At 47.0% G+C, this 14,352-nt stretch overlaps 1 protein-coding gene across 1 annotated transcript in view; it reads right to left on the reverse strand.

Moving 5' to 3' along the window:
- Window positions 1-317: 317 nt before the first annotated feature.
- LOC306760502 (calcium-binding protein 8-like) overlaps window positions 318-14,352 on the reverse strand; it is a gene marked incomplete at both ends in the record, with an annotated part of 84,543 nt that continues 70,508 nt past the window's right edge. The window contains one exon of the mRNA XM_079246370.1: window positions 318-445. Coding sequence (XP_079102496.1) covers window positions 318-445 — 128 coding nt within the window. The remainder of the gene's footprint in view (window positions 446-14,352) is intronic.

A 14,352-nucleotide genomic window follows, 5' to 3' on the forward strand; every position in this document is an offset into this window, starting at 1 on the left:
TCTATTTTTTCTCTTTATTGCATTAGGGAAACAGACGACAGTGGATAATATGAATGTCAGCCCTTGAGAGTCCGTGTAGGAGTAAAGGGGGAGGAGTAGTGCATGACTCCTCATGCTGGCTTCATGGTTTAACTGGACGTCAGGTGGAGACGTGCCTCTGGTTTGAAAAAAGACTAAGCACGACTTTAAAAACAGATTTAGCTGATGATTATTTCTGTATTTTTCCTTGTGGTTCTTTTCCTATCAACGGGGGACATGTCCTCACCCACCGGCATGCACATGCAGGCTGGTTTGTTTCCAGCTCCCAGTGGGCATGGCTACTCCATGCCATTCCTCAGCATCTGATTGGCTGCGATGAGCATGACGCTGATGATGAACGCCATGGCGAAAGCGCAGATGAGGCTCTTCCTTACGCACGTCTGCCGGTTCTTCTTAGAGGGATGAACTGAAAGAGAAACGAGAAGTGAACAAACAGATGAATGCCAGAAATAAAAAAACAACTGCTGAACATTTCCATCTGCACCCAGAAGAAGGAGACGATGAAGAGACACCAAGCTGCAGCTGATCAGTCTTTAAATTCATGTGCAGGAAGTCAGGACTCCACAGGGAAAGTTTCAGGGCAGCCGGGATGAAAGCTGGAGGTGTGAGCTCACGTTCGAGTTGCCGGGCAGAAGGAACAGCTCTGGATCCCTGCTCAGTGATCAGAGGGTTGCTGGGAAATTACCAGCAGAGAGGAACACGGAGGTAAGCGTCACAGTTTGCAGGCATGGACTCAGCACCAGCCAACACATAAAAGCCCAATTAGGCTGTCAGGTGTAGGAAACCTTGAAGCTGCAGAAATAAATCATTCCGGCTTCGATGATCAGATCATGGAAAGTTCCTGCCATTTAAATGAATAAATATTTGTTTATTTTCATTAGTTTTTATAAACTTTTTTCTTTTTACACATCTGCAGACAGCCCCAGTTAAAATTCCAGGTGTTTCTACAGCTTAAGGAAGACATCCAGATGCTGGTTAAAACCTGGCAGATCCATAAAAGGTAGAACCTTCACACTACAACATTATTTACTCCATTTTCACGTAGCAGACAAATCCAGGTCCAGGTCTTCAGCCTGTTGTCATGAATGCTACAACCATGTGAGAGAAGATCTGAAGCCTGTTGACATGTGGCAGCCTGCAGATCAACAAGGAGCAACAGCCAAAGAGAGTCCAGAAGACATGAGACAAGGACAAAAGCAGCCATGAAGCAGGATGAACACCCCGCTGTTCATCCTGGGGGGGTCGAGGAAAAAAAAGGTCATGTAACTCCAGACCACGCCGCTAGATGGTGCAGTCTGGAGAGACAGGAAAAAAACCTCATACACTTCAGCACAAACTCAGAAAGACACACAAAGTCCAGGGAGGCAGTGAGTCAGGTGGGAAAGGGCGAGGGGCGGTTGAGGAGGTGGGACAGAGCTTCTATGAACATCTCTTCTTCTGTTCTCAGGGGGGTTGCACCGGTCTAAGGCCGCTGGGAAGCCGAATCCAGATATGATTGTTGTTTGGGTTCCAGGTGAGGAAAACAATTTGCCCTTGGCCCTGAGTCCATAGCCGATCTCAGGCTGGCAGCTCCAAACAGTCGAATGGGGAGGTCAATTTCCACCAATCCTAGCAGACATCCATGTTGTTGTAGATTCTGCGTACCAGCTCTGGGACCGACGAAAGATGACCAGTCTGGGCCAAGCTGGTATCCTGCTTACGATCGAGTCCAGTCAGCACATGAGTCTGTGCACTGCTAGCTCGGCACATTTCGTTGCAGAATTCTGGCAGCCCGCTAGTTGTTGCCAGAATCTCACGGGTCTTCAGGTAGATCAGAACTCCACCAGTGTCAATCAGCAGAATCCCGATCCCCAATAATCCAAAGATGTAAACATCCTCCACGTCCTCAGAGGACAGAACCGCCAGACACATCGGTCTCCACCTGGCTCATGAGTCCTGAATGTATCCAGCCAGAAGCGTCCCCACAGGACATGCGGGCTCCCCTCTGCCCGATCTCTGGCATGAGAAAAACCTCCAGGATGAGAAAATGATGGTACAGTTCCTTTCATCGTTTTCATTTCTGGAGGCGTCGCTGCCCAGCAGCATCCCGAGGCTGTGAAACTCCACTTCATAACCTTTTGTCCCAGGATGTCGTGTGATGCAGCCGAGATTCATTTCACACACCACATCACATGCTAGCAAGCAGGTAAAATCACACAGGTGGTTCTGAACATGACCATCGCTGATTCAGCAAAGAGAGAGGAACAGAAACAGAGCAAGACAAGGGAAGAGTCAGGATGAGACTGTCTTCTACTGGTTGGTTGGGAAGATCTGAGTCAAATTAGCCATCGCCAGGGGGCGACTTGCCGGAAAACAGGCGGTGTGTCTTTAATGTTTCCAGCAAACAAAAGGAGAAAAGCTGCATAGGAACTATCTTCAACAACCAGATCAGTCCCCAGAAGGAACTTAGGTTTATTACGAGACAGAAAGAGACAGAATTGTGTCTGAATATGAGACGAGAGAATCAGTCTGTCTGAAAGAAAAGAGGAAAGACACAAACAACCTTTCATCATATCAAAAATTGGTCAGATCAGCCTCCTGCTGTCTCGTTCTTCCTGCTTTGTGTCCAACTACCTGCAGCTGAGAAATCGTGCTGGAGAAAGTTTGGAGATGTCACACACTGATGTAGTTCTAAATAAAACTAAGTTGTATCTGTGCAGAACCGGAGACCGCTGACGGTCTGAGCTTTCTGTTGCATCTGGCTCAGTGCAGGAACTTTGCTTTTGTGAGACTGCCGAGGTCGACTCTGTTGGGAATTTCTCCGTGGCTTCGTTGTGGGTTTCACTGCTGTGATGTTGCTGCTCTTTTGCAGGAGATCGTGGCGTGACCTTTTCAACGTTAAGCCACATGAGGCTGCTGTCATCAGGCCTGTGCAGACGTTCACACACCAAGCAGACGTACCAGAGAGCCAGCAAACAGAACTTCAGTAAGTCCGTCAGAGCTTTTACTCTGGTGGGTTTGGCCCTCTCATGTCCTCCTTGTCTCGTTTCTTTCATTCTCATTGGTCGTCTTCAATCTTCATCCTATATTTGGTCATTCGGGAACTTATCCACAAGTTACATAAATGACATCTCTGAAGCATGAACATGTTGCGACTGCAGCAACACCTTCGATCTGAGCGGCTACATGACATGAAGTTGTGAGAAGCTGACTTTCCTGAAAGCAACGCTGAGCATGGGAAGACCTCTAAGCTAGCAGCAGTATGAGTCAGGAAAAGCATTTACTGAGAGGAAATGCGGGATTCAGACACACATCGTACCTGTGTGTTAAACAAACGCCACCCTGCTGCTTTTTATATGAAGATAAAAACCAGTAACTCTTAATGGTAACTCTACAGAGTGGAGAGAAAGCTGCCTGCCTGAAGGAAACCTCCAACAGAAGCCTGCAGAGGGAGGCCAGCCACCTGCCTCAGCCAGTTAGAGACATTACAGTAAACACCCAACACACCTGCAGGGCAATCCAGGTGAGAGGGCAGAAATACATGGAGAGAAAAACACCAGGAAAAAGGGGGGTGTTCTGCATCAACAGATAATTTCCAGAAAACCTGGATTTACAATTATAAAAACAGTTTATCTGTTCATTTGCAAAGGAGACAGAGCTACAGACACAATAAAAACATTAAATATGTATGCACAACACGTTCATTCATACTGTTCATCACCATGAAAACATCAAATAAGACAAGATTTACATCAGAATGACCTGGATTTATCAGATCTAAGTTTTACTGATGGGTTCCTAAAGTAGCTTAGACTGGTTCTGTGTTTGGAGGCTTCTGTAGTGTTTCTATTAACCTTTCTTTACAGGTTTTCAACACCTTCAAATGAACTACTAAACAGAATCACGAACAGAACGACAAATAAATCTGATAAAAAGGTGAAAGTCGGACGGACTTTATTCACACCAGAGGGAAATGTTCGTTTAATTCCTCCATTTTTTCCAAACGTGACGTGGAATTTAAATCCAGTCTCCTCTTAGTGTTAAAGCTCATTAATGTTTTACGCAAAAGATGAATTTCTGACTTCCACATCATAAACATGCAGAATTTGGTCCATTTTTGAGACCCTTTCGGATCTGAACCCTGACAGAGCAAATAGAGCAGTACCACCAGAGACCACAGAGGCAGTGTTGAGCATTATAGCTGCCCTCCCTGAGCCGGGTTCTGCTGGAGGTTTTCTTCCTGTTAAAGGGGAGTTTTTTCCTTCCCACTGTCGCCTCATGCATGCTCAGGATGGGGGATTGGATCCAAGTCATGACTCGATGCAATCAGTTGGTTTCTATTATAGGATATGTATGAATTGGCTTGAAATTATGTGTATCCCCTCCCTGAGCCATCACCTTATTGTGGTGGAGGAGTTTGTGTGTCCCAAAGATCCTAGCAGCTATGTTGTCTGGGGCTTTATGCTCCTGGTAGGGTCACCCATGGCAAACAGGTGTCTAGGGGAGGGACCAGACCAAGTACGGCTCACAAGACCCCTATGATGAACAAAAACTCGGGCAGAAATGTTCCCTTGCCCGGACGCGGGTTACCGGGACCTCCCTCTGGAGCCAGGCCCGGAGGCGGGGTACGAGAGCGAGCGTCTGGTGGCCGGGCCTTCACCCATGGGGCCCGGTCGGGCTCAGCCCGAAAGGGTTACATGGGCCCCAACTCCCGTGGGCTCACCGTCTGCGGGAGGAGCCGTAGGGGTCGGGTGCAGTGTGAGCTGGGCGGCAGCAAGGGGCGGGGACCCTGGCGGTCTGATCCCCGGCTGCAGAAGCTGGCTCTAGGGACGTGGAACGTCACCTCTCTGGTGGGGAAGGGCCTGAGCTTCCGCGCGAGGTTGAGCGGTTCCGGCTAGATATAGTTGGACTCACCTCGACGCATGGCTTGGGCTCTGGAACCAGAACCCTCGAAAGGGGCTGGACTTTCTTCCACTCTGGAGTTGCTCATGGTGAGAGGCGCCGAGCAGGTGTGGGCATTCTCATCAGCCCCCAGCTTGGTGCCTGCACTTTGGAGTTTACCCCGGTGGATGAAAGGGTAGTTTACCTCCGCCTCCGGGTGGGGGGACGGGTCCTGACTGTTGTCTGTGCTTATGCACCAAACAGCAGTTCAGAGTACCCACCCTTTCTGAAGTCCTTGGAGGGAGTGCTGGAGGGTGCTCCTTCTGGGGACTCCATTGTTCTGCTGGGGGACTTCAATGCTCACGTGGGCAACGACAGTGAGACCTGGAGGGGAGTGATTGGGAGACATGGTCACCCCCCTCTGAACCCAAATGGTGTTTTGTTATTGGACTTCTGTGCTCGTCATGGATTGTTTATAACGAACACCATGTTCCAACATAAGAGTGTCCATATGTACACCTGGCATCAGGATTCCCTGGACCGCAGTTCGATGATTGATTTTGTAGTCGTATCGTCGGACCTGCGGCCACATGCCTTGGACACTCGGGTGAAGAGGGGGGCGGAGCTGTCAACTGATCACCACCTGGTGGTGAGTTGGCTCAGATGGTGGGGAGGAAGCCGGTCAGATCTGGCAGGCCCAAACGTGTTGTGAGGGTCTGCTGGGAACGTCTGGCTGAATCCCCTGTCAAAGCGAGCTTCAACTCCCACCTTCAGCAGAGCTTCGAACATGTCCCGAGTGAGGCGGTGGACATTGAGTCCGAATGGGCTGGGTTCCGTGCCTCTATTGCCGGAGCAGTGAGGTCGTTGGTGCCTGTCGTGGCGGTAATCCCAGGACTCGTTGGTGGACACCAGCAGTGAGGGATGCCGTCAAGCTGAAGAAGGAGTCCTATCGGGCCTTCTTGGCCTGTGGGACTCTGGAGGCAGCTGATGGGTATCGACGGGCTAAGCGGCGGGCGGCTTCGGCTGTTGCCGAAGCAAAAACTCGGGCATGGGAGGAGTTCGGCGAGGCCATGGAGAAAGACTTCCGGACGATTTGAGGAGATTCTGGTTCACCATCCGGCGGCTCAGGAGGGGGAAGCAGTGCTCCATCAACACTGTGTACAATGGAGGTGGGGAGCTGCTGACCTCAACTTGGGACGTTGTGGGTCGGTGGAAGGAATACTTCGAAGACCTCCTCAATCCTACCAACACGTCTTCCGATGAGGAAGCAGAGCTGGGGGACTCAGGGGTGGACTCTCCTATCTCTGGGGCTGAAGTCGCTGAGGTAGTCAAAAAGCTCCTTGGCGGCAAGGCCCCGGGGGTGGATGAGATCCGCCTGGAGTTCCTTAAGGCTCTGGATGCTGTGGGGCTGTCCTGGCTGACACGCCTCAGCAGCATCGCGTGGACATCGGGGGCAGTACCGCTGGATTGGCAGACTGGGGTGGTGGTCCCCCAGTCCGGGGACCGGAGTGTGTGTTCCAATTATAGGGGAATCACACTCCTCAGCCTCCCTGGGAAGGTCTATTCAGGGGTCCTGGAGAGGAGGGTCCACCGGATAGTCGAATCCCGGATTAAGGAGGAGCAGTGTAATTTTCGTTCTGGTTGCAGAACAGTGGACCAGCTCTTTGCCCTCTTTGGGGTCCTGGAGGGGGCATGGGAGTTTGCCCAACCAGTTTACATGTGCTTTGTGGACCTGGATAAGGCATTCGACCGTGTCCCCCGGGGGCTCCTGTGGGGGTACTATGGGAGTATGGAGTACCGGACCCCCTTGTGCGAGCTCTCCGGTCCCTGTATGACAGGTGTCAGAGCTTGGTTCGCATTGCCGGTAGTAAGTCGGATTCGTTTCCGGTGAGGGTTGGACTCCACCAAGGCTGCCCTTTATCACCGATTCTGTTCATAACTTATATGGACAGAATTTCTCGGCACAGCCGAGGTGTTGAGGGGATCCGACTTGGTGGCCTCAGGATTGGGTCTCTGCTTTTTGCAGATGACGTGGTCCTGTTAGCTTCATCTGGTCGTGATCTCCAGCTCTCACTTGAGCGATTTGCAGACTCTGCGCCGGTCTGTCGTGAAGAAGGAGCTGAGTCAGAAGGCGAAGCTCTCGATTTACCAGTCGATCTACGTTCCTACCCTCACCTATGGTCATGAGCTGTGGGTCGTGACCGAAAGAACCAGATCTCGTATACAGGCGGCTGAAATGAGTTTCCTCCGCAGGGTGGCCGGGCTCTCCCTTAGAGATAGGGTGAGGAGCTCGGTCATCCGGGAGGGGCTCAGAGTAGAGCCGCTGCTCCTCCGCATCGAGAGGAACCAGTTGAGGTGGCTCGGGCATCTGGTCAGGATGCCTCCTGGACCTCCCTGGTGAGGTGTTCCAGGCACGTCCCTGGAGGAGGACGGAGGACACCCCGGGGAAGACCCAGGACACGCTGGAGGGATTATACCTCTCGGCTGGCCTGGGAACGCCTCGGGATCCCCCCCGCAGAGATGGCAAATGTGGCTGGGGAGAGGGAAGTCTGGGCTTCCCTGCTTAGGCTGCTGCCCCCGCGACCCGATCCTGGATAAGCGGCACGAAGATGAAGATGATGTGTATGTTGATTCGTGTATGTAAAGTCCCCTGTGACAACATTGTTGTGAATACAAATAAAGTTGAATTGAATTTATGGCTCCCAAAGTGTAAAAGAAGAAAAGCTGTTTGTATTCTTCTTTGACTGTGATGTGTTTAGTGAGCACAGAGACCACCGCCGTCTGCTGCGCTACGTCCTTCTATCACGATCTCTGGTTTGCTGTTGTCTGAAACTGATGCTGGAACTGGGGGGTGAACTCTGAACTCTACCCTGGCCTCTGGTGGATGTGTTGCCTAGCAACCATGCAAGGGATGTATAAAAATATGAATGCAGTGGCGTTGAAACTGAGTCTGGCCCGTCTCAGGACACTCCCTTGCATAATGGCGTGGTCCTGTTCTTTCTTGTGATTGGTGGCGCAGTGTGCCCATGTTGTGAAAATTCATATAAACAACACTGTATTGTCCAATTTCCTAGTGGCTATGTGGCGGTCACACTGACCTAATGGTCCAATCAGTATTTTTTTATGAGTTAATAAACATCCTCAAGGCTGTAGTTAGTAATCTGCTCCTGCTGTAGCCATCATAGCGAGAAAGGCAGGGACGTCGGCCTCCAGACATCCCTTTATCAGCGCTCTCCTCTTAGAGAGAGGGTTTTAGGGTTGAAGCAATCGGGCAGCTCTTCCTGTGTAGGGTCATCACTTACAGAGCAGGTCACCATGTATTCTAAACAACCACATTGTTTAGGATATCGCAGATTTATAATAGGGGTTGTACTTATTCTTACTAGGATTAATAAGGATGTTTACGATTCCTCTCAGGAAGAATCTCTTCAGACATCTGGCAACGGATCTCTGAACGGCTTCTTCAGACTTTGTAAACTCTGTAATGGTCTTTTCTTATTTTCTGTTCAATAAACTTTGTAATCACTTTTCACTTTACCGCCAGACTCCTCATCACTGATAACAGAAATTTTTCCATTACAACCATAAAAGTAGTCCCACCCTTTCTGAAGAGTCATCTCTTCCTGGCTGGAGTCAGCTCTTCTCGTTTACGAGGCGCTGAATAAAATAAAACTGAATAAAGAAATTTGCTGAACATTTATCATAACATGTTTTTCAGACATGATGATGTTTCAGATCCATTTAAACTTAAAGTCTGGGAAACACGTGATGTTGGAAAATTTCAGGAGCAGCAGTGAAGTGAGAAGATTCTGCTCTTTAAAGAGAATTTAGCCTCCTGGCAGTAAAATCTACATCAGCAAATAAAAGTCCTGGTTGGCATAAAATCCTCTTCAAAGACTGAATGAAAGCATGAAAGCATCCGTCACAAGAGATCTGCTTCTCTCTGGCCTTTCTGCTTCAGTCGGCCTTCAGCTCTGGCTGCTCTCCTTCCTCACGCCGAGCAGACGGACGTCAAGCAGCCCAGATTATTTTACCAGCTCCAGGTAATTAGAGAAGCTCGGCCGCTGACCCGCAGCCACTCTGCTCCCACTCAGCCTATTTTTAACTCTAATTCAAGGTACGGAAGTGTTGAAAAATGCTTCTTATCTGCTGTTGTAATGTGGAGCAGAAAAACCAACATTTTCCTTCCTAATGAGGCTCAGGCTGCATCGTTACGTTGTTCCAGCTTCCATTACTGCACATAAGGACAGACTTACTGAAATGACTCAGACGCTGCAAGATGGCTCTTTGTTTAGCTTACCGCACACAAAACTGGGTATATTTACTGTTCTGCTTCATTACAGTCTCTCTATGAGGAAATGGTGCTCACGTCCACATTCATGCGTCAGCTGTTGACCGACATCTCCTGCTTCAGCCGGTCCCACATTAAAACGAGTCCTCATGGAAACCCAGGCCACCAGGTTTTCTTCCTTCACATGACTCCGACCGGTCAGCTTCAGATCTAAACCTTGAGTCAAATCAATTCAAGCCGCAGAGTCTACGAGCCAACTGGTTCTGGTTCAGTAGAACAGCTCACGGTGAGGAATCGATGCAATGTCTTCATTTTTCGGTTTGTCTGAACATCAGCAGAGCTCGATGAGCGTCACGTTTTCTCTGATTTTTCCTCTTTGTGGCACAAAATGCTTCCACAAACACCATGGTTTGACTGATCCATGTTTTAAACAGTTGTGTGATTAGAAACAGCTACATCCAACACATTTGGAACAAGGAAGTTTTTCCCTTCGTTTGTCAGGAACTGACCTTTGTGCCCTCTTCCAGCTCAGTACCTCACAGACACTTTTTGTTTTTTGCAATATTTCAAATAATTAAAGTGAAATTTATGAATTAATGATAAAATTTAACCCCAAGTTGTTAAAGTGATTTATGAAAAGAAGAAGCAGAAAGACTGACGTAAAGGGATTTATTCATGCAGGGCCATTTTTAGGCATGAAGGTCAGCAGTGGATGCAACAGAGTAAAAGGAGAGGAAAACACAGCGGATTTAAAAGAAAAGTCATGAATGCTGCTTGCCAAAATGTAGACAAAATGATCACTGAGTTAAAAAGAAGTTGATTAAGGTGACATTTGCTGAATTTAGATCCAGTTTTTCAGTTTAAAGACGACTGCAGAAAAGAAACAGTATTACTACAGAAGTTCTGTAACTTTGAAGGATCACTTCAGCTGCTGTTTCTCAGACTTCTGGCTTTTAATCACGCTGCAACTCCGACACCATTTAATGTATCATCTATTAGAGTTCAGCCTGTTTTATAAAAAGAAATTCTTCTGTCCAGATGCACCATGTTTCCAGTGAGGAGGACATATGCTCAGCTGCAGGGAGGAGGAGACTGGTGCTCCAGACATCGGCTCTCAGAGCCATCACTTCAATCTGCTGTCAGCTTCTTAACATCCCAGCAGCAGCCTTAAATTAATGATGCAGCTGCCAAACATCCACGGAGAGCCGTGTTAGTGTTGAAGGCACCAGAGATGGCTAAATGAAAACTGGATTCCTTCGCAGGAACGTTTCTGTGCTCTTCCTGTGTTTAACAGGGACACATTATCTAAAACATGGAGATTTAATTATTATTTCTGCACATAAAATAAGTATGAATGAAACTTTAAAAGTGAAGTATGTAAGATTTTCAATATTAAAAAAAAATTAACTAAAAAAATAACTAAATCATAATTAGAAAGTTTTTTTTAAAACATGCAGGTTCCAGTCTGTCCATATTTGATGTGTTATTAAATTACAAGTTTAATTAATGACAAAGACCTTCTTAAATGTTTGCCTACCAGTAAAAAAAATGTGCTTTTTGTCATTTGTCATTAATTAAACTTGCAATTTAATTACGCATCAAATATGAACAGACTGGAACCTACATGTTAAAAAAACTATCTAATTATGATTGTAGTTATTTTATTAGTTAATTTATTTTGAAAATATTGAAAATCTTACATACTCCACCTTTAAGTCAGCGGCGCTGCAGTTTGGTCCTGGAGAGCTACTACGTGCAGCTTCTCCAACACGCCTGCATCTCCAGCATCCTTCCTTTAAGCAAACATGATTTTAACGGGAATTTCTCGGTTTTTACTTTCAAGTAAAAACCTGGAAGTTTGAGCCTGAAACCATGAATCACAAGGTAATTACACGTCCTTCTTCTAAAGGAAAGTCATTAAAAAAAAATAAACTAGTGTTCCAGGGGGGGTTTCGACGCTTACAACAGCAACAACTCAAAATGTGATATTCAGCAACAAATGATGCAGACCTGCAGCACGGCTGTAAACATATACAGTATGCTTTTAGCTGTAGACACCTGTACGGGAGCTGTGGCATTCACACATCAGAGGGGATTTTTATGGTTTTTCCCTGGACAGCTGCTGCTCCAGCATGTTGCTCTGCGTTTTATGCTATTGGTGCAATTTGTTTAGAATGATTCAGAGCCTGGTGGGCTTCCATGGATCAGTGGTTACAGTCTTTATGCTGCTGTTTTTCAGTGCCACAGCATATTGATCGGAGAATGAGGTGAAGCCAGAGGGAAATCAAGTGCCTTATATGCTTCTTCATATATCAGTAAGCTGATGTAATAGCTACTAGAGTAGCATGATGAATTGTGTTTAGTATGAACCACACTGTGACATGGTGTATTGATTCGTCCATGACTGAGCACATTTTGGTGTCTGGTGTAGCAGGTGGAACTCCGGGACCTTGTGACCGATGGATTGCTCGGTTGGGTATTGCAGCGGTCATCCGTCATCATGAACTTAGGAGGAACATCATGCTGCCATCACGCTGTACGAGTTTTAAGAACTTGATACTGTTGGGGAAATTTGTGTCCATCCTCAGTAACCCCAATAAATCCCTTCATGGACTAGATGGATCCAGAAATTCAGGTTAGGAAAGAGACATTAAAGGTTGTTTCAGCTCTGAGCATCAAAGAAACGCGACTCTTCTGGGAAAAAAAAGCTTCACACAGGCAGCATTAGCCAGATCCGTCTTGTTAAGGGAGCCTCACTGCGTGACATGAAGGGTTGGGACCTTGCTCATCCATGCTGCCTTCAGGGGATGTGGGAGCTGGTGGTGCTGTGACTCAGCATTAGCCAGAGATGCTGCTTTCAGGTTTCACAACGTCCTGCATGACAGCTGCTGCATTCATGGATCAGAGGTGATTTCCATGCTTCCACCTGGCTGCCAGGTATTTCCCCAGAAAGCTGCTGCTTCAGCACGTTTCTGCAGCTGTGAAGGAATTTCTGTTTTACATTAAAGTCAGCTGTTAAGTACAACGGTTTGCACTTTTCATCAGCGGTTTTGTTCTTCGAATTAACCCTCTGAGTCCCGAAACTCAACAAGAGTCAGTCCAAGTCTCCAGGAAGAGAGTTTAAACACAGTATCACCTCCACACCCATCTATCCATCTATCTGTCTGTCTATCCACCCATCTATCCATCTGTCTGTCTGTCTATCCACCCATCTATCCATCTATCTGTCTGTCTATCCACCCATCTATCCATCTGTCTGTCTGTCTATCCACCCATCTATCCATCTGTCTGTCTGTCTATCCACCCATCTATCCATCTGTCTGTCTATCCACCCATCTATCTGTCTGTCTATCCACCCATCTATCCATCTATCTGTCTGTCTATCCACCCATCTATCCATCTGTCTGTCTGTCTATCCACCCATCTATCCATCTATCTGTCTGTCTATCCACCCATCTATCCATCTGTCTGTCTGTCTATCCACCCATCTATCCATCTGTCTGTCTGTCTATCCACCCATCTATCCATCTGTCTGTCTGTCTATCCACCCATCTATCCATCTATCTGTCTGTCTATCCACCCATCTATCTGTCTGTCTATCCACCCATCTATCCATCTGTCTGTCTGTCTATCCACCCATCTATCCATCTATCTGTCTGTCTATCCACCCATCTATCCATCTATCTGTCTGTCTATCCACCCATCTATCCATCTATCTGTCTGTCTATCCACCCATCTATCTGTCTGTCTATCCACCCATCTATCCATCTATCTGTCTGTCTATCCACCCATCTATCCATCTATCTGTCTGTCTATCCACCCATCTATCCATCTATCTGTCTGTCAATCCACCCATCTATCCATCTGTCTGTCTGTCTATCCACCCATCTATCCATCTATCTGTCTGTCTATCCACCCATCTATCCATCTGTCTGTCTGTCTATCCACCCATCTATCCATCTGTCTGTCTGTCTATCCACCCATCTATCCATCTATCTGTCTGTCTATCCACCCATCTATCTGTCTGTCTATCCACCCATCTATCCATCTATCTGTCTGTCTATCCACCCATCTATCCATCTATCTGTCTGTCTATCCACCCATCTATCCATCTATCTGTCTGTCTATCCACCCATCTATCCATCTGTCTGTCTGTCTATCCACCCATCTATCCATCTATCTGTCTGTCTATCCACCCATCTATCCATCTATCTGTCTATCCACCCATCTATCCATCTATCTGTCTGTCTATCCACCCATCTATCCATCTATCTGTCTGTCTATCCACCCATCTATCCATCTATCTGTCTGTCTATCCATCTATCCATCTATCTGTCTGTCTATCCACCCATCTATCCATCTATCTGTCTGTCTATCCATCTATCCATCTATCTGTCTGTCTATCCACCCATCTATCCATCTATCTGTCTGTCTATCCACCCATCTATCCATCTATCTGTCTGTCTATCCATCCATCCATCCATCTATCTGTCTATCTATCTATCCATCTATCTATCTGTCTATCCATCCATCCATCTATCTGTCTGTCTACCCATCCATCTATCTATCTGTCTATCTATCTATCCATCTATCTATCTGTCTGTCTACCCATCCATCTATCTATCTGTCTGTCTATCTATCCATCCATTTATCCATCTATCTGTCTGTCTATCCACCCATCTATCCATCTATCTGTCTGTCTATCCATCCATCCATCCATCTATCTGTCTGTCTATCTATCCATCTATCTATCTGTCTGTCTATCTATCCATCCATTTATCCATCTATCTGTCTGTCTATCTATCCATCCATCTATCCATCTATCTGTCTGTCTGTCTGTCTGTCTATCCATCCATCTATCCATCTATCTGTCTGTCTATCCATCCATCTATCCATCTATCTGTCTGTCTACCCATCTATCTATCTATCTTTCTATGGGTGAAATCCTGATTTGTACCTGGTAAACCAGCAGTTAATCTCTGGAAGGTTATGACGATCTGTAATCAGTTAATTGGGTCTGGTTAGTGATTTCGTACGTGACGGATCTGAAGGGAAGCTCTACACGCATGTTTCATTCCCGCCAGAGCTGCTGAAGCATCATGTCTGAGTGTCTTTCTTGATAAAATCCCGTTCCAGGTATGACATGTTTAATTTATGCCTCA

The sequence above is a fragment of the Telmatherina bonti genome (assembly GCF_933228915.1).
Source record: "Telmatherina bonti genome assembly, chromosome: 9".
In the NCBI taxonomy this organism is placed as follows: Eukaryota; Metazoa; Chordata; class Actinopteri; order Atheriniformes; family Telmatherinidae; genus Telmatherina; species Telmatherina bonti.